At 41.7% G+C, this 22,740-nt stretch overlaps 1 protein-coding gene across 1 annotated transcript in view; it reads left to right on the top strand.

Moving 5' to 3' along the window:
* Positions 1 to 22,740, top strand: part of PDIA5 (protein disulfide isomerase family A member 5) — a 326,999-nt gene that overhangs the window by 239,770 nt on the left and 64,489 nt on the right. The window contains exon 15 of the mRNA XM_053698070.1: positions 4,257 to 4,327. Coding sequence (XP_053554045.1) covers positions 4,257 to 4,327 — 71 coding nt within the window. The remainder of the gene's footprint in view (positions 1 to 4,256; positions 4,328 to 22,740) is intronic.

Below are 22,740 nucleotides of genomic sequence, written 5' to 3'. Positions count from 1 at the left end.
TTATTGCATGGGAGTGGGAGAGACCTGGTATTCCTTTTTTTCTCCATCCCCAATTTTTAAGAAAATGTTCCCAATAGCTAATTCTATTAAGGAGTCTTGGCAGTCGGTCCCCACGGTGGAAGGAGCAATTTCCACTTTGGTTAAGAGAACCACTATTCCCATAGATGATAGCTGTTCCTTTAAGGACTGCAATGGCAGTCTGCGGTGTGTATTGCTACTGTCACCAGCGCAGCAGCCTACTGGTCTGGTTCGTTGCCTGATTCTATTCAGACAGATTCTACTCTTGAGGAAATCCAGGATAGGATTAAGGCTCTTAATTTGGGAAATTCCTTTATCTCGGATGCTTTCTTTCAAGTCATTAAGTTGGGAGCAAAGATTTCTGGCTTTGCTGTACTGGCTCGCAGAGCCTTATGGTGAAATCCTGGTCTGCGGATGTTTCATCTAAGTCCAAACTTTTGGCGATTCCCTACAAGGGTAAGACCTTAATTGGGCCGGGCTTGGCCGAAATTATTTCCGATAATTCTGGAGGAAAAGGTAATTTCCTCCCTCAGGATAAGAGGAATCGACAGAAAGGACGTCAGAGTAATTTTCGTTCTTTTCAAAACTTTAAAGGTAGGCCTTCTCCCCCCTCTTCCAAGATGGAACCAAGCCTTCCTGGAAGTCCACTCAGTCTTGGAACAAGGGGATGCAATCTAAGAAGCCCGCAAATGATTCAAAGTCAGCTTGAAGGGCCTGGGTTCGGGATGTTCCGGATCCTTGGGTGGTGTACATTGTATCCCATGGGTACAAACTAGAGTTCTTGACTTTCCTCCCAGGGACAGGTTTCTCCTCTCAGGATTATCTGTAGACCAGATAAATGGAGAGGCGTTCTTTCTTTGTGTCCGGGATTTTTCCGCCGTGGGAGAGATTGTTCCAGTCCCCATATTGAAACAGGGTCTGGGATTCTACTTCAATATGTTTGTGGTTCCCAAGAAAGAGGGAAATTTCAGACCAATTTTAGACCTAAGATGTCTAAACAAGTTTATCAAATTACAGTCCTTCAAGATGGAAACTACGTTCCATTCTTCCCTTTGGTCAAGAGGGTCAGTTCATGACAACCATAGACCTAAAGGATGAGTACCTTTATGTTCCCATCCACAGGGATCATCACAGGTTTTCTGAGATTCACTTTTCTAGACAAGCACTTTCAGTTTGTGGCCCTTCCATTCGGCCTTGTCACAGCTCCCATAATTTTCTCAAAGGTCCTGGGGGCTCTGGTGGCGGTAATCCGGTCTCGGGGCATTGCAGTGGCGCCATATGTGGACGACATTCTAGTTCAGGTGCAGTCTTTTAACAATCAAACTCTCATACGGAGATCTTGTTGTCTTTCCTTGGTCCCACGAATGGAAGGTGAATCTGGGAAAAAGTTCCTTGGTTCCAGCTACAAGTGTAGTGTTCTTGGGGATCATATAGATTCCCTATTAATGAAGATTTTTCTGACAGAGGTCAGAAAAACAAGGAATTTCGACTCTTGCCTTGCCCTTCAGTCCTGTCCTCGGCCGTCAGTGGCTCAATGTATGGAGGTACTTGGTCTGATGGTAGCTGCCATGGACATCATTCCGTTCGCTCGGTTCCATCTCAGATCTCTGCAGTTATGCATGCTCAGGTAATGGAACGGGGACTATGTGGATCTGTCTCCACGGATAGATCTGGATCAAGCAACAAGAGAATCTCTCTTCCGTGGTGGTTGTCTTGGGAACACGTATTCCAGGGAACCTGCTTCTGCAGACCTACCTGGGTGATTGTGACCACGGATGCCAGCCTGATGGGAGGAGCAGTCTGGGGCTCATTAAAGGCTCAGGGTCTATGGACTCGGGAGGAGTCAGTCCTCTCCATAAACATCTTAGAGCTGAGAGCGATCTTCAACGTTTTACTGGCCTGGTCTCAGTTAGCTTTAGCCCGGTTTATTAGGTTCCAGTAAACTTAATATCGGTGGCTTACATCAACCACCAGGGAGGAACTCGGGGTTCCTTGGCAATGTCAGAGGTGACCAAAATTGTGCAGTGGGCGGAGACCCACAACTGCTGTCTATGTGCGATCCACATTCCAAGATTGGACTGTTGGGAAGCGGATTTTCTGAGCAGATGGACTTTTCATCCCGGGGAGTAGGAACTCCATCTGGAGGTGTGTTCCAGTTTTATCCTCAAATGGGAGCGGCCGAAGCTAGATCTCATGGCATCTCGGCAGAATGCCAAGCTCCCAAGGTTCGGTTAGAGGTCAAGGGATCCACAGGCCGTCCTGACAGATGCGCTGACGGTGCAGTGGAATTTCCCTCTGAGGAAGGACCTTCTATTTCAGGGTCCCTTCCTTCATCCAAATTCACTTCTCTGAAGCTGACAGCTTGGAGATTATACCATTAATTTTATCTAAAGCGCGGGTTCTTGGAGTCGGTCGTTGAGATTTTGATCCAGGCTCATAAGCCTGTGACTAGCAAGATTTACCATAAAATATGGCATAAATATCTGTACTGGTTGAGTCCAAATGTTTCTTATGGAGTAGAGTCAGGATCCTGGGATTTTTGTCCTTTCTCCAGGAAGGTCTGGAGAAGGGTTTGTCAGCGAGTACTTTGAAGGGTCAAATATCTGCCTTGTCTATTTTGTTGCATAAGCGTCTGGCGGATGGACCTGATGTGCAATCTTTTTGTCAGAATCAGGCCTGTGTTTAATCCTGTTGAGACTCCCTGGAGTCTCTTCCTTGTTTTTAAAGTCCTTCTGCAGGCTTCATTTGAGCCTATGCATTCCTTAGATATTGAGATGTTATCTTGGAAGGTTTTTGTTTCTTGTTGCCATTTCTTCTGCTCGGAGAGCCTTTGAACTCTCAGCGTTGCTGTGTGATTCCTTTATCCTTCTTCCTGATAAGTTGGTTTTATGTCCTAAGCTAGTTTTCCTTCCTAAAGTGTTTTGGGATAGGAATATTAATCGGGAAATAGTTGTTCATTTTTTGTGTCCTAATCCTTCTTCTCATAAGGTGCATTTGCTGCACAACCTAGATGTGGTGCGTGTGTTGAAATTCTATTTGCAGTCGAATAAGAATTTTCGCCAGTCTTCTGCTTTGTCGTTTTCTCTTTGAAACGCAAGGGTCGGACAGCTAAGACTTCTCTTTCTTTCTGGCTGAAGAGTATAATTCACTTAGCCTATGAAACTGCTGGGCAGCAGCCTCCTGAGAGAATCACGGCTCGTTCCACAAGGACTGTTTCTTCTTCCTGGGCTTTCAAAAATGCAGCTTCTTTGGAACAGTTTTGCAAGAATGCAACTTGGTCCTCTCTACATACTTTTTCAAAATTGTATTATTTGATACTTTTGCCTCAGCTGAGGCCTCCTTTTGGAGAAAGGTGTTTTTTTGTTTTCAAGCAGTGGTGCCTTCTGTTTAGGTTCTCTGTCTTGTGCCTTATCTGTGTCCTCTAGCTTGGGTATTGATTCCAAACAGTAATTGATGATGATCCGTGGTCTCATCGTGTCTTTAGAAAGAAAACAAAATTTTTGCTTACCTGATAAATTTATTTATTTCTTGACACAATGAGTCCACGGCCCGCCCTGTTTTTTTTCAGACAGTGTTTTTCGTATTATAAACCTCAGGCACCTCTGCATCTTGTTTCTTTCTTTCTCTCTTTTTACTTCGGTCTAATTGAATTTTTTAAAGAGAGAGAAAAGTACACACTAACAGACTGAATATGCAATGTAGTATTTTATTTCTCTGAGCATGATTCTAAAGCTCTAAATTTTAAAAAGGCAAATTTTAACTTGAAGGTTGTTTAGCTCACTATGCAGGGTTCTGAATTCGGAGCGATATAATGCTAAAATAACCGCACATTGAATTTGTGTGATTTCTTTTCATGCCAGCGTGTTTTTGATCATTGGATCCTGTGAGATATGTTATAAAGGGCAGGGAATTTCCATTAGAACACTAATCTAAGAACTAGTAAGTCAATGAGTAAAAATGACTTTCTATCAGTGACAAATAACTTATCAAGGTAAAATAAGCTACAAGCCACAGGGAAATGTTACCTATGAGGATATTTTATACTCGTGCAAAGACATTAACCATCCTTTCGCCAGCATCTTTAGGGCATGTTTTCTTATCCAGTTATGGTTAGCAGTCAAGGTTTATTGTAGGTTAGGATTAGTATTTCCAAATATTAATGAGAAAAAGTGAGCTAACGAGTTGCAAGAGTTTCACTATCTGGTTATGTTTGATTTTCTTTTCCATCCTTCCTTCAGGGTGTCCTCACTGTAAGAGCTCCATCGCAGATTTCACAACTGCTGCTGAAACCTTTAAAGAAGACCGAAAGGTGAGCAAGGTCCTATTACACAGGCTTCCTATGCTGCTGTTGCTTGAGATTCTTCTGTTTTTTAATTTGAGACATTTGTATCGTCATCTGGGGATATCTGGTCTTGCTTAAAGGAGCATAATAGTGTATTATTAAAATGTTCTAATACATTAGAGCATTTTATCATTTTTTGTGTATAACTGTGTGTTTAATCCCACAGTGGGGTTAAACATAGTTCATCTTAACTTGTCTTTAGCTGCAATGGTAAAATGCTCTAACAGTAGAATATTTTATGATTACAATATTTATATTGCTTTAAATCTTTTTGCTGATGTAAGCCACAGACCGGTTGTGAGCCTCAGAATGGCTTGTCTAGTTACAGAGATTAAAATATATCAGTTCAAATGTTTCCTTAGTAATACATTTTTAAAGCATATCATTTTTTTTTTTAATCAGCATTTTATAATACTGTGTGTTGTTTCAGCACTATAAGAAACTTGCTATTAAATATATTAAAAATGAAAAAGAATGTTAATATAATATTTAACCAATATGTAAGTGAGACTAGTCTTTTTGAAGACTTCTGTGAAGTTACTCCCAGAAGTACAAGACAAAATGTAAATCTTGTATCAATTATGTGCTCACGTGTGTGTTATGTATAGAGACCCGCAGGTGTTAGTGCCGCATATGAAACACACTAAGAGCTACTGCTTATTGACTTTACCTTTCTGGTAATTGCTCTTTGGCTGTGTTAGAAATTTTAAAAGGACATAAAACACCTCTTTCTTCTGTGTTTTCCTTCCATAAGGCAGGGAGAGTCAAAGACTTAATTCCTTACTGTTGGGAAATACAACACCTGGCCACCAGGAGGAGGCAGTCACCCAGCCAAAGGCTTAAATATCCCTCCCACTTCCCCTATACTCCAGTCATTCTTTGCCTTTCATCACTATAGGAGGTGGCAGAGAAGTGTCAGAAGATTTGGATAGTCCTGTAATTGGTATGTTCCCTTCAAGAAAGGACTGGAATTTTAAGTAATCATGTCAAAACCCATCCAGACTGTTGCTAACAGCTCCTGAGCAATCTGTGTTGACGAGTTTCACTGCTTGCTGCTACACACTCAAGTCCATGTCAGAAGCACTGCTGCAAGACTGTCACACTTGAGAGGCTGTGCCAGCATGGATCCTGGAGGGTAAGACCATTTTTTTTTTATATATAAAATTTGAAACGCTATACAGGGTCACAGTGTGGCTCCTTTATACCTCAATAGGATCAAGGGTTAATATCTCCTTCAGGGAGATTATTTGAACAGTTTGGGGATTTATATCTGCTTAATGTAAGAGTTTTTTTGGGCTCATAGACTGTGTGTTTTTGGCTTGGAACAAACAGGTTTCACTTTCGTTTTTGAAGTGCCGTGCAGCTCATAATAGCTTAGCGCCCTTTTTCATAGCAGGGGAAGTCCTGTCATACGCACCACGTGACCGGGTGCAGTCTCTTTAATTTCCTAAGATCCTGCTGCAGACGACATTCCTGAGGAGAGCTGTTTTCACTGTTAGCTGTCTGGGTCTAGGAGGTGGTGAGTGCCCCAGCCATTGGGAGTATTAAGGTGCCGTTTTTTTAAATAAAAGCATTTATTTTTGTTTGTCCTTCTGTGGGTATATACAAAGCTATGGAGGACTCTGATACTACATTAAAAGTTTCCGCTCCTTCTGTACTGATTAATAATTTCTGTTTATATTGTGAGGAGACTGTGGTTTGCCCACCTGCTCAATTCTGTTACATTTGCCTAAACACTGTTCTAAAACCTAAGAAGGGAGACAAGCCTGCTAATACTCATAGCGCTATTAGCCCTTCTGAGCCATCTACTTCTCAGTAATCTGGGTCCCGAGAAATTACTACCCTTTCTACATTACCCGCTCCACATGCAGTTCCCAGCGGCTCAACTAATCCTCCATCTGGAGGGGGCCTTTTTCCAGCAGACTTTACCGCTCAGTTACAATCAGCGGTGTCTGCGGCCCTGAGTGCCTTACCTCGCTCTTACCTCACTCTAACAAACGCAAGAGGAAGGTTAAACATAGTTCTCCTGACCTACAGTAATCTAAATATCTGTCGGATTTAGCTACTATATCCCAGCTATCCGAGGAAGAGTTAACCTCTGTGAGACTTCAGTTACTAAACCTCCTTCAGCGGAGGAATCCTCCTTTAGATTTAAAATTGAGCATCTGCGTTTTTATAAAAGGAGGTTCTGTCTACTCTAGAGGTTCCAGAGGCTACACTCCCTGAGGAGCCTAAGATCCCTAAATTAGACGGGGTTTATGAAGATAGGAAGGTCCCTCCGACTTTTCCTGTGCCAGTTAAGAAGGCGAACAATAGTAATGAATGGGAAAGAGTAGGAACTTCTTTTTCCCCCTCGTCTTAAAGAAATTATTCCCGGTCCCTGACTCTCAATTTAGATTTGTGGGGCTCCATCCCTAAGGTGGATGGCGCTATCTCTATGCTGGCTAAGCATATTACTATCCCTCTGGAGGATAGCTCTTCTTTTAGAGAGCCTATGGATAAGAAAATGGAAACTTTTCTGAGGAAGATGTTTCAACATACAGGGTTTTTATTACAACAAGCGGAAGCTGTAGCCGCGGTTGCTGGAGCAGCTACCTACTGGTTCGACACTCTGTCGGAGCTCATTGAGGTGGAGACTCCCCTCAAGGATATTCAGGAGAGAATTAAAGCACTGAGAATTGCTAACTCCATCTGTGATGCTAATATGCAGCTTTCGCATAAACGCAAAGGCTGCTGGCTTTGCGGTTCTAGCCCGCGGTGCTCTCTGATTAAAGTCTTGGTCTGCGGATATGACTTCTAAATCCAGACTCCTTTCTTTTCCCTTCAAGGGAAAGATTTTATTCGCTCTATGGGCTGGACTCCATTATCTCTACGGTTACCAGAGGGAAAGGTGCCTTCCTACGGCAGGATAAGAATAGGCCTAAGGGACGAAAACTGTCTGTCACAATGACAGCAGTCTTCCAAGTCCGAGCAGCCCAAGAGTACTTAGGAGCCGGCTCACTCCTAGAATAAGTCCAAACAGACTAAGAAGCCCCTTGAGAACAAATCGGAATGAAGGGGCAGCCCTAGTAGACTGTCTTTTTTTCAGACGCTTGGTTCCAGGATGTACAGGACCCTTGGGTCCTGGAGGTTGTATCTCAAGGATAAAGAAAAGGATTCAAGTCCCACCCGCCCAGGGGGAGATTCCTACTCTCCAGTCTGTCTACAAGACCAGAAAAGAGCGCTGCCTTCTTAGGTTGCGTACGGAATCTCTCCTCTCTAGGAGTAATTGTCCTGGTACCTACAGCAGAAAGAGGTTTGGGGATTTATTCAATCCTTTTTGTGGTTCCAAAGAAGGAGGGAACTTTTAGTCGAATTCTGGACCTAAAGTGCCTAAACAAGTATCTGAGTGTTCCCTCTTTCAAGATGGAGACAATACGGTCAATCCTTCCACTGGTTTAGGAAGGACAGTTTATGACCACTATAGATCTGAAGGATGCATACCTTCACGTACCGATTCACAGAGAACATTTTCAGTTCCTGAGGTTTGCTTTCCTGGACCAGCACTTCCAGTTTATAGCTCTTCCGTTTTGACCTAGCTACTGCTCCAAGGATATTTACAAAGGTTCTGGGGGCTCTTCTAGCCGTTGCCAGAACACAAGGTATTGCAGTATCGCCTTACCTGGACGATATCTTGGTACAAGCACCATCTTCCCTTCTGAATCTTCTTCGATCACATGGATGGAAGATAAACTTGGAAAAGAGTTCTCTTACTCCAAGTACAAGGGTGAATTTTCTGGGAACTATAATAGACTCCATATTCATGAGAACATTCCTCACAGATCAGAGACCTTGCAAGCTAACTTCTGCATGTCTTGCCCCTCCAGGCCTCCTCGAGACCCTTAGTGGCTCAGTGTATGGAGGTAATCGGACTCATGGTGTCCTGCATGGACATCATTCCTTTTGCCAGATTCCATCTCAGACACTTACAACTATGCATGCTGAAACAATGGAACGGCGACCATTCAGATCTCTCAACAGATCGTGCTGGACAGCCTGTTGAGAGACTCGCTCTCCTGGTGTCCTGAGCCAGTTTGGGACTGAAATGTTGTGACGTTGATACGCCTTAGAAATGCAACAAAGAATCCATTAAGAGCTTGTAGTTTTTGCTGGTATGCGTCTCTTGAGTTGCCCCAAACAATAACAAATTGATAAGTTGATTTTCTAAAATCCTTTGTCCTTTCTACATCTGAAGATCTCTTACCACGTCCAATGTATACAGTGGTTCTTTGGTGGAAAGAGGTTGCAACTGATAACAAATAGCGTTTATACCTCCAACAGATTTCGACTTAAGAGATGGTTATTTTCTGGTTCCATATCCCTCGAACATATGATTGGCGACAAACTGCTTCCACATTCCATTCCCACCAATCTAGATGCTGTTTCAAATGTCAATACAATAAACAATGGTTGCAGACACCAAAATTAGTTGCAACTAAAAAATCCAAGATTTATTGTTAATACAATGAGTAATAACAATCGTATTCCGACTCATACTGACTTAAATCTGACGCAATTCCTGCGCTACAAGCGCATTTATTCAGGGGTTTCAAAATGCCTGAATAGGAATTCTGTGACAAAGGGGGTAATGCTTCCTCCAATGATTGAAAAGATAACTGAAATAGCCTTATTTGCTACCAGGCTCATTTTACCAGAAACTGCATCCATTATCTGGCTGTCATGAATTAGAGTGTCTGAACCCTTGAGAGATATGCTCGGATATTGTGAATCTTCTCTGAGGATAGACTGCCCTCTTCTGTATTGACGAGAATGGCCTGATGAGTAAGATGAAGCTGGCCTTTTTCCCAGTTTACTATCCAACTATCAGCTATTGCAGAATCTGTAACCTGTTCTGAATATAAAGTCTGGCTTGCTGCGCTGAGTCTGCAATCAGGAACGTATTTTCTAGGTAATGTAGTAGGAAGATTCCTTCTTTGCATATTTCTGCCACTAATGGAACAAGCACTTTTGTAAATGTTCTCAGATTCTGAAAGAAAGGGCTGAAATTGAAAGTGATGGGTTCCTACTGCAAATCTCAGGAGCTTCGAGTGTAATGGAGCATTTGGGATGTGAAAATATGCATCCTTGAGATCTATTGAAACCAGAAATGTCCCTTTCAGAATTAGATTACTGTTAACAAAGATTCCATTTTGAATTTCCGAAGCTTGAGAAAAAAATTGAGTGCTCTCAAAACTAGGACTGGTCTCCAAGAAGCATCTTTTGTTCAAGTCAAGCGGTAGTTGAATCCTTGCTTGTGACTCTTGGGAATTTCTTGCACCCGCTTTGAATCAGTTGATCAACATATTGAAAAATCAACAGTCATTTTCTCCTTGTCTTGAAGAATAGGATTCTGGACAAAATGATGAGCAGGATTTAGCTTAAAATATCTGATGCTGATGACTTCTAGGACCAAAATATCTTGACTAATTTGTGCCCAAATGTGCAAAAGTCTTTCCCTGACAGGGACAGTCTGATCAAGGACAGCATCTGCTTCCTCTTGTGGAAGTATAGGATTTCCAAGTTTGGGAGTGAAAGGTTTCTCTAGTAATGGAACCCCTGGCATTACAAAACTGAGATTATTGTTTGATTAAAAAGTAGCAGACCTGGTAGACCTTGAAGCTTTGGGTAAAAATGTACTTATTCCTCCAGTTCTTTTTGCAATCAGTTTTCCGAACGGTTTGCCAAACAACATAGAAGTATCAAAAGGCAGATTAAGCAAATTAACTTTAGAAGCAGGGTCAGCATCCCGATGCTTGAGCCATAATGCTTTAGAAACTAGATTACAGGCCACCATATTCGTAGCATTAATCCTTACTAATATCATAGTAATGGTGCAAAAACTTGAAAATCTGTTTGTCAGAATATTTTCACCAAACAAATACAAATGGAGCATAGATTTTTATATTCCCAAACAGGCATTTCACGTAAAACGCATTTCTTTCATGTAATTGGCAAGAGTCCATGAGCTAGTGACATATGGGATATACATTCCTACCAGGAGGGGCAAAGTTTCCCAAACCTCAAAATGCCTATAAATACACCCCTCACCACACCCACAATTCAGTTTTACAAACTATGCCTCCTATGAAGGTGGTGAAGTTTTTGTGCTTGATTTTTATGATTTCTTCTTTGATAAGCGCTTCTAAGCATTCTGAAGCCCAATTCCTCTGAGTACAGTGTTTGTCAGAGGGATGTGAAGAGAGTATCGCCTGTTTGATTTTATGGTTTTCTGCGGGAAATCTTTTAAAGGGTTCTCTCAGTCGTAGGGATTAATCTCCTACCTCCCTTTTCAGATCAACAATATACTCTTATATACCATTATCTCTGCTGATAACTTTCAGTACTGGTTTGGCTAACTGCTATATATGGATGGGTGTCTTTCAGTAAGTATGTATCTTTATTTTAAGACACTCTCAGCTATGGTTTGGCGCCTTATGTATTGATATAAAGTTTTAAATATATGTATTTTACTTATATTTGCCATGAGTCAGGTCTGTGTGTATTTCCCTTTGCAGTCCAGCAGTTTCATTATGGGAATCATGTTTAGGAAGTTTCTTACCTGGGGTTTAGTCTTTTTTTTTTTTTTTTTTTTTTTCAATTTCACTTTTATTTTTCTTGCAGGGAAATTAGGCTCACAAGGGTGCAAAATGTTGTTATTTATTGCATCATTCTTGGCGCAATAAATTTTTGGGACGCGAATGTGCGTCTGTCATGATGCAATTTCGTAATTTCCTGTGTCTTAGTTGACGCTATGTTGTGTGGCGCGAAATTGTGTTTGTTATGATGCGAGTTGCGTCATTTCCGAATGTTTGTTTGCGCAAATTTTTTTTCTCAACTGCGTTGTGCGTCATACTTGGCGCCAAAAATTTTTGTTTTATTTTACCTCACTTTCTATATGCTCCTTGCCGCCTTTATGCTCAGAGGGCTATGCTATTTGTTTTTTTTTTTGGCAATTTTAGCATTTGCATTTTTCCCATTCCTGAAACTGCTATATGTGGAAATAAGATATTTCTGTTTAATGTTATTTTTCTTTTTTTTACATTTTACAAGATGTCTCAACCTGATCCTGTCTCAGAAGCTGCTGTAGGAACCATGCTGCCTGAACACACTTCTACCAAAGCTAAGTGTATCTGTTGTAAGCTAGTGTAGATTATATCTCCAGCTGTAGTATGTAAACGGTTGTTATGATAAGCTTTTGAATGCAGAAAAGGTTTCTATTACTGCTAGTACAGTATCTGTTGTTCCTTCAACATCTAAAGTACATGATATCCATGTTGATATGAAAAATTATATTGCTGATGCGATACAGAAGGCTATGGCTGCTATACCACCTTCAAATAAACGTAAAAGGTGTTTTTAAAACTTCTCATAATACTGATGAAATTTGTAAAGACCGGCAACATACTGATATATCCTCCTCTAATGAGGATCTCTCTGACTCAGAAGATCCTACTTCAGACATTGACACTGATAAATCCAGCGCTACAGAATTTGGCAAAGCTATACAAATAAATTATGATAATAAATCAACTTCTCTTTTTAAGATTGAGTATATTTTTTCTTTGTTAAAAGAAGTGTTAATAACTTTGGATATTGAGGAGTCTGGTACTCTTGATAATAAATCCAGTAAACATTTAAATTCTGTTTATAAACCTCCTGTGACTACTCCTGAGGTTTTTCCTGTTCCTGATGATATTTCTGATGTGATTGCTAAGAAATGGTCTAAGCCTGGTGGTACTTTTGTTCCTTCTTCAAGGTTTAAAAAAGTTGTATCCTTTGCCAGTGGCTAAATTTAGAGTTTTGGGAAAAAGTCCCTAAGATTGATAGGGCTATTTCTACTCTTGCTAAACGTACTACTATTCCTATGGAAGATAGTACTTCTTTTAAGGATCCTTTAGATAGAAAGATTGAATATTATCTAAGGAAAGCTTATTTGCATTCTGGCTATATGCTCAGACCTGCCATTTCTATGGCTGATTTTGCGGCTGCATCAACTTTTTGGTTGAATAGCTTAGCACAACAGGAGAAAAACTCTGGTTTGCATAGCATTGTTCGTTTGCTTCAACATGCTAATAATTTTATCTGTGATGCTATTTTTGATATCATCAAGATTAACGTTAAAGTACCAGTCAACACGGTAAATTTGCATAATCAACAAATGCAAGATAACAAGACAATGCAATAGCACTTTTTCTGACAATTTTAAAAGTTATGTCTTTTTCCACTCCCCCTGTACCATGTGACAGCCATCAACCAATCACAAATGCATACATGTACCATGTGACAGCCATCAACCATTCACAAATGCATACACACTTATTCTTGTACATGCTCGGTAGGAGCTGGTAACTCAAAAAGTTTAAATATAAAATGACTGCACATTTAGTTAATGGAAGTAAATTGGAAAGTTGGTTAAAATGGCATGTTCTATCTGAATCATGACAGTTTAATTTTGATTGAGTGTCCCTTTAAATCTGTCTTTGGCTATTTCTCCAACATCGGTGTGTCCGGTCCACGGCGTCATCCTTACTTGTGGGATATCTCTTCCCCAACAGGAAATGGCAAAGAGTCCCAGCAAAGCTGGCCATATAGTCCCTCCTAGGCTCCGCCCACCCCAGTCATTCTCTTTGCCGTTGCACAGGCAACATCTCCACGGAGATGGTTAAGAGTTTTTTGGTGTTTAAATGTAGTTTTTATTCTTCTATCAAGTGTTTGTTATTTTAAAATAGTGCTGGTATGTACTATTTACTCTGAAACAGAAAAGGATGAAGATTTCTGTTTGTGAGAGGAAGATGATTTTAGCAGACAGTAACTAAAATCGATTGCTGTTTCCACATAGGACTGTTGAGATGAAGTAACTTCAGTTGGGGGAAACAGTTAGCAGACTTTTCTGCTTAAGGTATGACTAGCCATATTTCTAACAAGACCATGTAATGCTGGAAGGCTGTCATTTCCCCTCATGGGGACCGGTAAGCCATTTTCTTAGTCAAACAAACAGAATAAAGGGCTTAATATGGGCTAAAAAACTGGTAGACATTTTTATGGGCTAAATCGATTGCTTTATTTGGGCATTTTATTCATATTTATGCTGACAATTCGCATTTCTAAACTTGGGGAACGTTTATTAAACGGCAGGCACTATGTTAGACACCTTTTCCAGTCAGGGGGCCTTCCTAGTTGTAGACTGAGCCTCATTTTCGTGCCATTACTGCGCAGTTGTTTTTTGAGAGCAGGGCATGTAGATGCATGTGTGAGGATCTGAAATTTGCTGGAAAAGCTTCTAGAAGGCGTCAATTGGTATCGTATTCCCCTCTGGGCTTGGTTGGGTCTCAGCAAAGGCTATAGCTGGGACTGTATAGGGGTTAAATTTGTAAACGGCTCCGGTTCCGTTATTTTAAGGGTTAAAGCTCTGAAATTTGGTGTGCAATACTCTTAATGCTTTAAGACACTGTGGTGAAATGGTTCTTACATTGTGTAGAAGACCTGTTAAAGATGGGAGTGATACACCCAGTTCCAATAAAGGAACAAGGAATGGGATTTTATTCCAATCTGTTCGTAGTTCCCAAAAAAGAGGGAACTTTCAGACCAATTTTGGATTTGAAGATCCTAAACAAATTTCTCAGGGTACCATCGTTCAAGATGGAAACCATTCGAACGATTCTACCCACTATCCAGGAAAGTCAATTTATGACTACCGTGGATCTAAAGGATGCGTACCTACATATTCCTATCCACAAAGAACATCATCAGTTCCTAAGGTTCGCTTTTCTGGACAAGCATTACCAGTTTGTGGCCCTCCCATTCGGGTTAGCCACTGCTCCAAGGATTTTCACAAAGGTACTAGGGTCCCTTCTAGCGGTTCTAAGACCGAGGGGCATTGCAGTAGTACCTTACTTGGACGACATTCTAATACAAGCGTCGTCCCTGTCAAAAGCAAAGGCTCATACAGACATCGTTCTGGCCTTTCTCCGATCACACGGATGGAAGGTGAACATAGAAAAAAGTTCTCTGTCTCCGTCGACAAGAGTTCCCTTCTTGGGAACAATAATAGATTCCTTAGAAATGAGGATTTTTCTGACAGAGGTCAGAAAGTCAAAACTTCTTAATGCTTTAAGACACTGTGGTGAAATTTTGGTAATTTTTGAACAATTCCTTCATACTTTTTCACATATTCAGTAATAAAGTGTTTTCTGTTTAAAATTTAAAGAGACAGTAACGGTTTTGTTTTAAAACGTTTTTTTGACAAGTTTAAGCCTGTTTAACATGTCTGTGCCTTCGGATAAGCTATGTTCTATATGTATGAAAGCCAATGTGTCTCCCCATTTAAATTTAAATTTATGTGATAATTGTGCCATAGCGTCCAAACAAAGTAAGGACAGTACTGCCACAGATAATGAAATTGCCCAAGATGATTCCTCAGATGAGGGGAGTAAACATGATACTACATCATCTCCTACTGTGTCTACACCAGTTTTGCCCACACAGGAGGCCCCTAGTACATCTAGTGCGCCAATGCTTATTACCATGCAACAATTAACGGCTGTAATGGATAAATCCATAGCAAATATTTTATCCAAAATGCCTACTTATCAGAGAAAGCGCGATTGCTCTGTTTTAAACACTGAAGAGCAGGAGGGCGCTGATGATAATTGTTCTGTCATACCCTCACACCAATCTGAAGGGGCCATGAGGGAGGTTTTGTCAGATGGAGAAATTTCAGATTCAGGAAAAATTTCTCAACAAGCTGAACCTGATGATGTGACATTTAAATTTAAATTAGAACATCTCTGCGCACTGCTTAAGGAGGTGTTATCTACTCTGGATGATTGTGACAACTTGGTCATTCCAGAGAAATTATGCAAGATGGACAAGTTCCTAGAGGTTCCGGTGCACCCCGACGCTTTTCCTATACCCAAGCGGGTGGCGGACATAGTAAATAAGGAGTGGGAAAAGCCCGGCATACCTTTTGTTCCCCCCCCCCCCTATATTTAAGAAATTATTTCCTATGGTCGACCCCAGAAAGGACTTATGGCAGACAGTCCCTAAGGTCGAGGGGGCAGTTTCTACTCTAAACAAACGCACTACTATTCCTATAGAAGATAGTTGTGCTTTCAAAGATCCTATGGATAAAAAATTGGAGGGTTTGCTTAAAAAGATTTTTGTACAGCAAGGTTACCTTCTACAACCCATTTCGTGCATTGTTCCTTTCACTACAGCAGCGTGGTTCTGGTTCGAGGAACTAGAAAACTCGCTTAGTAGAGAGACTCCATATGAGGAGGTTATGGACAGAGTTCACGCACTTAAGTTGGCTAACTCTTTTATTTTAGATGCCGCTTTGCAATTAGCTAGATTAGCGGCGAAAAATTCAGGGTTTGCTATCGTGGCGCGCAGAGCGCTTTGGCTAAAGTCTTGGTCAGCGGATGTGTCATCCAAGACAAAATTGCTTAACATCCCTTTCAAAGGTAAAACTCTATTTGGACCAGAATTGAAAGAGATTATTTCAGACATCACTGGGGGAAAGGGCCACGCCCTTCTACAAGATAGGCCTTTCAAGGCCAAAAATAAGTCTAATTTTCGTTCCTTTCGCAATTTCAGGAACGGACCGGCCTCTAATTCTTCATCCTCTAAGCAAGAGGGTAATGCCTCACAACCCAAACCAGCCTGGAAACCGATGCAAGGCTGGAACAAGGGTAAGCAGGCCAAGAAGCCTACCGCTGCTAACAAAACAGCATGAAGGAGTAGCCCCCGATCCGGGACCGGATCTAGTGGGGGGCAGACTCTCTCTCTTTGCTCAGGCTTGGGAAAGAGATGTTCAGGATCCCTGGGCACTAGAAATAGTTTCTCAAGGTTATCTCCTGGAATTCAGGGAACTACCCCCAAGGGGAAGGTTCCACATGTCTCACTTATCCTCAAACCAAATAAAGAGACAGGCGTTCTTACATTGTGTAGAAGACCTGTTAAAGATGGGAGTGATACACCCAGTTCCAATAAAGGAACAAGGAATGGGATTTTATTCCAATCTGTTCGTAGTTCCCAAAAAAGAGGGAACTTTCAGACCAATTTTGGATTTGAAGATCCTAAACAAATTTCTCAGGGTACCATCGTTCAAGATGGAAACCATTCGAACGATTCTACCCACTATCCAGGAAAGTCAATTTATGACTACCGTGGATCTAAAGGATGCGTACCTACATATTCCTATCCACAAAGAACATCATCAGTTCCTAAGGTTCGCTTTTCTGGACAAGCATTACCAGTTTGTGGCCCTCCCATTCGGGTTAGCCACTGCTCCAAGGATTTTCACAAAGGTACTAGGGTCCCTTCTAGCGGTTCTAAGACCGAGGGGCATTGCAGTAGTACCTTACTTGGACGACATTCTAATACAAGCGTCGTCCCTGTCAAAAGCAAAGGCTCATACAGACATCGTTCTGGCCTTTCTCCGATCACACGGATATAAGGTGAACATAGAAAAAAGTTCTCTGTCTCCGTCGACAAGAGTTCCCTTCTTGGGAACAATAATAGATTCCTTAGAAATGAGGATTTTTCTGACAGAGGTCAGTAAGTCAAAACTTCTAAGCTCTTGTCAAGTTCTTCATTCTGTTCCTCGTCCTTCCATAGTGCAGTGCATGGAAGTAGTAGGGTTGATGGTTGCAGCAATGGACATAGTTCCTTTTGCACGAATTCATCTAAGACCATTACAACTGTGCATGCTCAAACAGTGGAATGGGGACTATACAGACTTGTCTCCAATGATTCAAGTAGATCAGAAGACCAGAGATTCACTCCGTTGGTGGCTGACCCTGGACCATCTGTCCCAGGGAATGAGCTTCCGCAGACCAGAGTGGGTCATTGTCACGACCGACGCCAGTCTAGTGGGCTGGGGCGCGGTCTGGGAATGCCTGAAAGCTCAGGGTCTATGGTCTCGGGAAGAGTCTCGTCTCCCGATAAACATTCTGGAACTGAGAGCGATATTCAATGCTCTCAGGGCTTGGCCTCAACTAGCAAAGGCCAGATTCATAAGGTTCCAATCAGACAACATGACTACCGTTGCGTATATCAATCATCAGGGGGGAACAAGGAGTTCCCTGGCGATGAAAGAAGTGACCAAAATAATTCAATGGGCGGAGGATCACTCCTGCCACCTGTCTGCGATCCACATCCCAGGTGTGGAAAACTGGGAGGCGGATTTTCTGAGTCGTCAGACATTCCATCCGCGGGAGTGGGAACTCCATCCGGAGATCTTTGCCCAAATAACTCAATTATGGGGCATTCCAGACATGGATCTGATGGCGTCTCGTCAGAACTTCAAGGTTCCTTGCTACGGGTCCAGATCCAGGGATCCCAAGGCGACTCTAGTAGATGCACTAGTAGCACCTTGGACCTTCAACCTAGCTTATGTATTTCCACTGTTTCCTCTCATTCCCAGGCTGGTAGCCAGGATCAATCAGGAGAGGGCCTCGGTGATCTTGATAGCTCCTGCATGGCCACGCAGGACTTGGTATGCAGACCTGGTGAATATGTCATCGGTTCCACCATGGAAGCTAACTTTGAGACAGGACCTTCTTGTTCAGGGTCCATTCGAACATCCAAATCTGGTCTCCCTCCAGCTGACGGCTTGGAGATTGAACGCTTGATTCTATCGAAGCGTGGGTTTTCAGATTCTGTGATAGATACTCTGGTTCAGGCCAGAAAACCGGTAACTAGAAAGATTTACCATAAAATATGGAAAAGATATATCTGTTGGTGTGAATCCAAAGGATTCCCATGGAATAAGATAAAAATTCCTAAGATTCTCTCCTTTCTACAAGAAGGTTTGGAGAAAGGATTATCTGCAAGTTCTCTAAGGGACAGATCTCTGCTTTATCTGTCTTACGACACAAAAGACTGGTAGCTGTGCCAGATGTTCAAGCATTTGTTCAGGCTCTGGTTAGGATCAAGCCTGTTTACAGACCTTTGACTCCTCCCTGGAGTCTAAATCTAGTTCTTTCAGTTCTTCAAGGGGTTCTGTTTGAACCTTTACATTCCATAGATATTAAGTTACTATCTTGGAAAGTTTTGTTTTTGGTTGCAATTTCTTCTGCTAGAAGAGTTTCAGAGTTATCTGCTCTGCAGTGTTCTCCGCCCTATCTGGTGTTCCATGCAGATAAGGTGGTTTTGCGTACTAAGCCTGGTTTTCTTCCTAAGGTTGTTTCTAACAAAAATATTAACCAGGAGATAGTTGTACCTTCTTTATGTCCGAATCCAGTTTCAAAGAAGGAACGTTTGTTACACAATTTGGACGTAGTCCGTGCTCTAAAATTCTATTTAGAGGCTACAAAAGATTTCAGACAAACATCTTCCTTGTTTGTTGTTTATTCTGGTAAAAGGAGAGGTCAAAAAGCGACTTCTACCTCTCTTTCCTTTTGGCTTAAAAGCATCATCCGATTGTCTTATGAGACTGCCGGACGGCAGCCTCCTGAAAGAATCACAGCTCACTCCACTAGGGCTGTGGCTTCCACATAGGCCTTCAAGAACGAGGCTTCTGTTGACCAGATATGCAAGGCAGCGACTTGGTCTTCACTGCACACTTTTGCCAAATTTTACAAATTTGATACTTTTGCTTCTTCGGAGGCTATTTTTGGGAGAAAGGTTTGGCAAGCTGTGGTGCCTTCCGTTTAGGTAACCTGATTTGCTCCCTCCCTTCATCCGTGTCCTAAAGCTTTGGTATTGGTTCCCACAAGTAAGGATGACGCCGTGGACCGGACACACCAATGTTGGAGAAAACAGAATTTATGCTTACCTGATAAATTACTTTCTCCAACGGTGTGTCCGGTCCACGGCCCGCCCTGGTTTTTTAATCAGGTCTGATGAATTATTTTCTCTAACTACAGTCACCACGGTACCATATGGTTTCTCCTATATTTTTCCTCCTGTCCGTCGGTCGAATGACTGGGGTGGGCGGAGCCTAGGAGGGACTATATGGACAGCTTTGCTGGGACTCTTTGCCATTTCCTGTTGGGGAAGAGATATCCCACAAGTAAGGATGACGCCGTGGACCGGACACACCGTTGGAGAAAGTAATTTATCAGGTAAGCATAAATTCTGTTTTTTAGCTAGAAGAGCTTTATGGCTCAAATCATGGAATGCTGACATGGTATCTAAATCTAGGTTACTATCTCTCATTCCAGAGTAATAATTTGTTTGGTTCCCAGATGGATTCTATTATTTCCACTATTACTGGGGGGGGGGGGGAGTTTTTTTGCCTCAAGATAAAGTCTAAAGGCAAAGCTAAACCTTCTAATCGGTTTCGTTCCATTCGTCAGAAGAGCGAACAGAAAACCACTCCTTCCCCTAAAGACTCTGGCTCCAATTGGAAGCTATCCTCGAGTTGGAAAAAATCCAAGCCTTACAAGAAACCAAAGCCAGCCCCCAAGTCTGCATGAAGGTGCGGCCCTCAATCCAGTTCTGCTGGTGGGGGGCAGATTGAAATTATTTCAAGAAGTTTGGTCAGGTTCCATTCAGAATCATTGGATTCAGAATATTGTCTCTCAGGGGTATCAGAATGACGACCTGTGAGAAGATTTTTTTCTCTCTCACGTTCCAACAAATCCTGTGAAAGCTCAGGCTTTTCTGAAGTGTGTTTCGATCTAGAGCTTTCACAAGTAATTGTACAAGTTCCAATTCTGGAACAGGGTCTGGGTTTTTATTCAAATCTATTCATTGTCCCGAAGAAGGAAAATTCTTTCAGACAAGTTCTATATCTGAAGTTTTTGAATCATTTTGTAAGGGTCCCAACTTTCAAGATGGTGACTATAAGCACTATTCTGCCTTTTGTTCAGCAAGGTCATTACATGTCCTTAATAGACTTACAGGATGCGTATCTTCACATTCCGATTCATCCAGACCACTATCGGTTTCTGAGATTCTCTTTTCTGGACAAGCATTACCAATTTGTTGCTCTTCCATTTGGCCTAGCAACAGCTCCAAGAATCTTTTTGAAGGTTCTCAGTGCCCTTCTATCTGTAATCAGAGAGCAGGGTATTGCAGTGTTTCCTTATTTGGACGATATCTTGGTACTGGCTCAATCTTTTCATTTAGCAGAATCTCACACAAATCAACTTGTGTTGTTTCTTCAAAGACATGGTTGGAGAATCAATTTACCAAAGAGTTCCTTGATTCCTCGGACAAGGGTCACCTTTTTAGGTTTCCAGATAGGCTCAGTATCCATGACTCTGTCTTTAACAGACGAGACAAATGAAATTGTTTTCTGCCTGACGAAACCTTCAGTCTCGATCATTCCCTTCAGTGGCTATGTGCATGGAATTTTTAGGTCTCATGACTGCAGCATCGGACGCGATCTCCTTTGCTCGTTTTCATATGAGACCTCTGCAGCTTTGCATGCTGAATCAATGGTGCAGGGATTATACTCGGATATCACAGTTGATATACTTAAATCCCAACATTCAACTCTCTCTGTCCTGGTGGTTAGACCATCATCGGATTATTCAAGGGACCTCTTTTATTCTTCCTGCCTGGACTGTGATTTAAACAGATGCAAGTCTCACACGTTTGGGGAGCTGTCTGAGGGTCTCTGACAGCACAAGGAGTTTGGAATCCTCAAGAGGCGAGGTTACCAATCAATATTTTAGAACTCTGTGCTATTTTCAGGGCTCTTCAGGCTTGGCCTCTATTAAAGAGAGAATCATTCATTCGTTTTCAGACAGACAATATCACAACTATGGCATATGTCAATCATCAAGGGAGGACTCGCAGTCCTTTAGCGATGAAAGAAGTATCTCAAATACTTTCTTGGGCAGATTCCAACTCCTGTCTAATTTCTGCTATGCATATCCCAGGTGTAGACAATTGGGAAGCGGATTACCTCAGTTGTCAGTCTTTACATCCAGGGGAGTGGTCTCTCCATCCAGATGTATTTTGTTAGATTGTACAAATGTGGGGTCTCCCGAAATAGATCTGATGGCTTCCCTTTCCAGGTCCAGGGATCCTCAGGCGGAGATGGTGGATGCGTTAGCAGTTCCTTGGTTTTACCAACCTGCTTACAATTTTCTGCCTCTAGTTCTTCTTCCAAGGGTGATCTCCAAGATCATATTGGAACAATTGCATGCGTTTCTAATAGCACCCGCATGGCCTCACAGGTTTTGGTATGCGGATCTTGTCCGGATGTCCAGTTGCCAACCTTGGCCACTTCCTTTAAGGCCAGACCTTCTTTCTCAAGGGCCGTTTTTCCATCAGGATCTCAAATTGCTAAATTTGAAGGTATGGAAATTGAACGCTTAGTACTTAGTCATAGAGGTCTCTCTGACTCAGTGATTAATATTATGCTACAGGCTCGTAAGTCTGTTTTAAGGAAGATTTATTATCGGGTTTGGAAAACCTAGATTTCATGGTGTTTTTCTCAAATTCTCTTGGCATTCTTTTAGGATTCCTAAAGTTTTACAGTTTCTTCAGGATGGTTTGGATAAAGGTTTGTCTGCAAGTACCTTGAAGGGACAAATCTCTGCTCTTTCTGTTTTATTTCATAGAAATATTGCTAAACTACCTGATATTCACTGTTTTGTTCAATTTCTCCTCCTTGGAGTCTTAATTTGGTTTTGAAGGCTTTGCAGGCTCCTCCTTTTGAGCCTAGGCATTCTTTGGATATTAAACTACTTTCTTGGAAAGTGTTTTTTCTTTTGGCTATCTCTTCAGCTAGAAGAGTTTCCGAATTGTCTGCTCTCTCTTGTGAGTCTCCTTTTCTGATTTTCCATCAGGATAAGGCTGTTTTGCGGACTTTGTTTAAATTTCTTCCTAAGGTTGTGAATTCTAGCAACATTCGTAGGGAAATTGTTGTTCCTTCCTTGTGTCCTAATTCTAAGAATTCTCTTGAAAGATCTTTACATTTTTGGATGTTGTAAGAGCTTTGAAATATTATGTCGAAGCTACTAAAGATTTCAGAAATACTTCTAGTCTATTTGTTGTTTTTTCTGGTCCTAGAAAAGGTCAGAAAGCCTCTGCCATTTCTTTGGCATCTTGGTTAAAGCTTTTGATTCACAAGGCTTATTTGGAGGCGGGACAGTCTCCGCCTCAGAGAATTACAGCTCATTCTACTAGATCAGTCGCCACTTCTTGGGCTTTTAAGAATGAAGCTTCGGTTGATCAGATTTGCAAAGCAGCAACTTGGTCTTATTTGCATACATTTACTAAATTTTACCATTTTGATGTATTTGCTTCTTCTGAAGCAGTCTTTGGTAGAAAAGTTCTTCAGGCAGCTGTCTCAGTTTGATTCTTCTGCTTATGATTTAAAGGGACACTGAACCCAAATTTGTTCATTTGTAATTCAGAAAGAGCATGCAATTTTAAGC

This window comes from Bombina bombina, chromosome 1, assembly GCF_027579735.1.
Source record: "Bombina bombina isolate aBomBom1 chromosome 1, aBomBom1.pri, whole genome shotgun sequence".
Lineage (NCBI taxonomy): Eukaryota > Metazoa > Chordata > Amphibia > Anura > Bombinatoridae > Bombina > Bombina bombina.
This window is presented reverse-complemented; position numbering and strand designations above follow the sequence as displayed.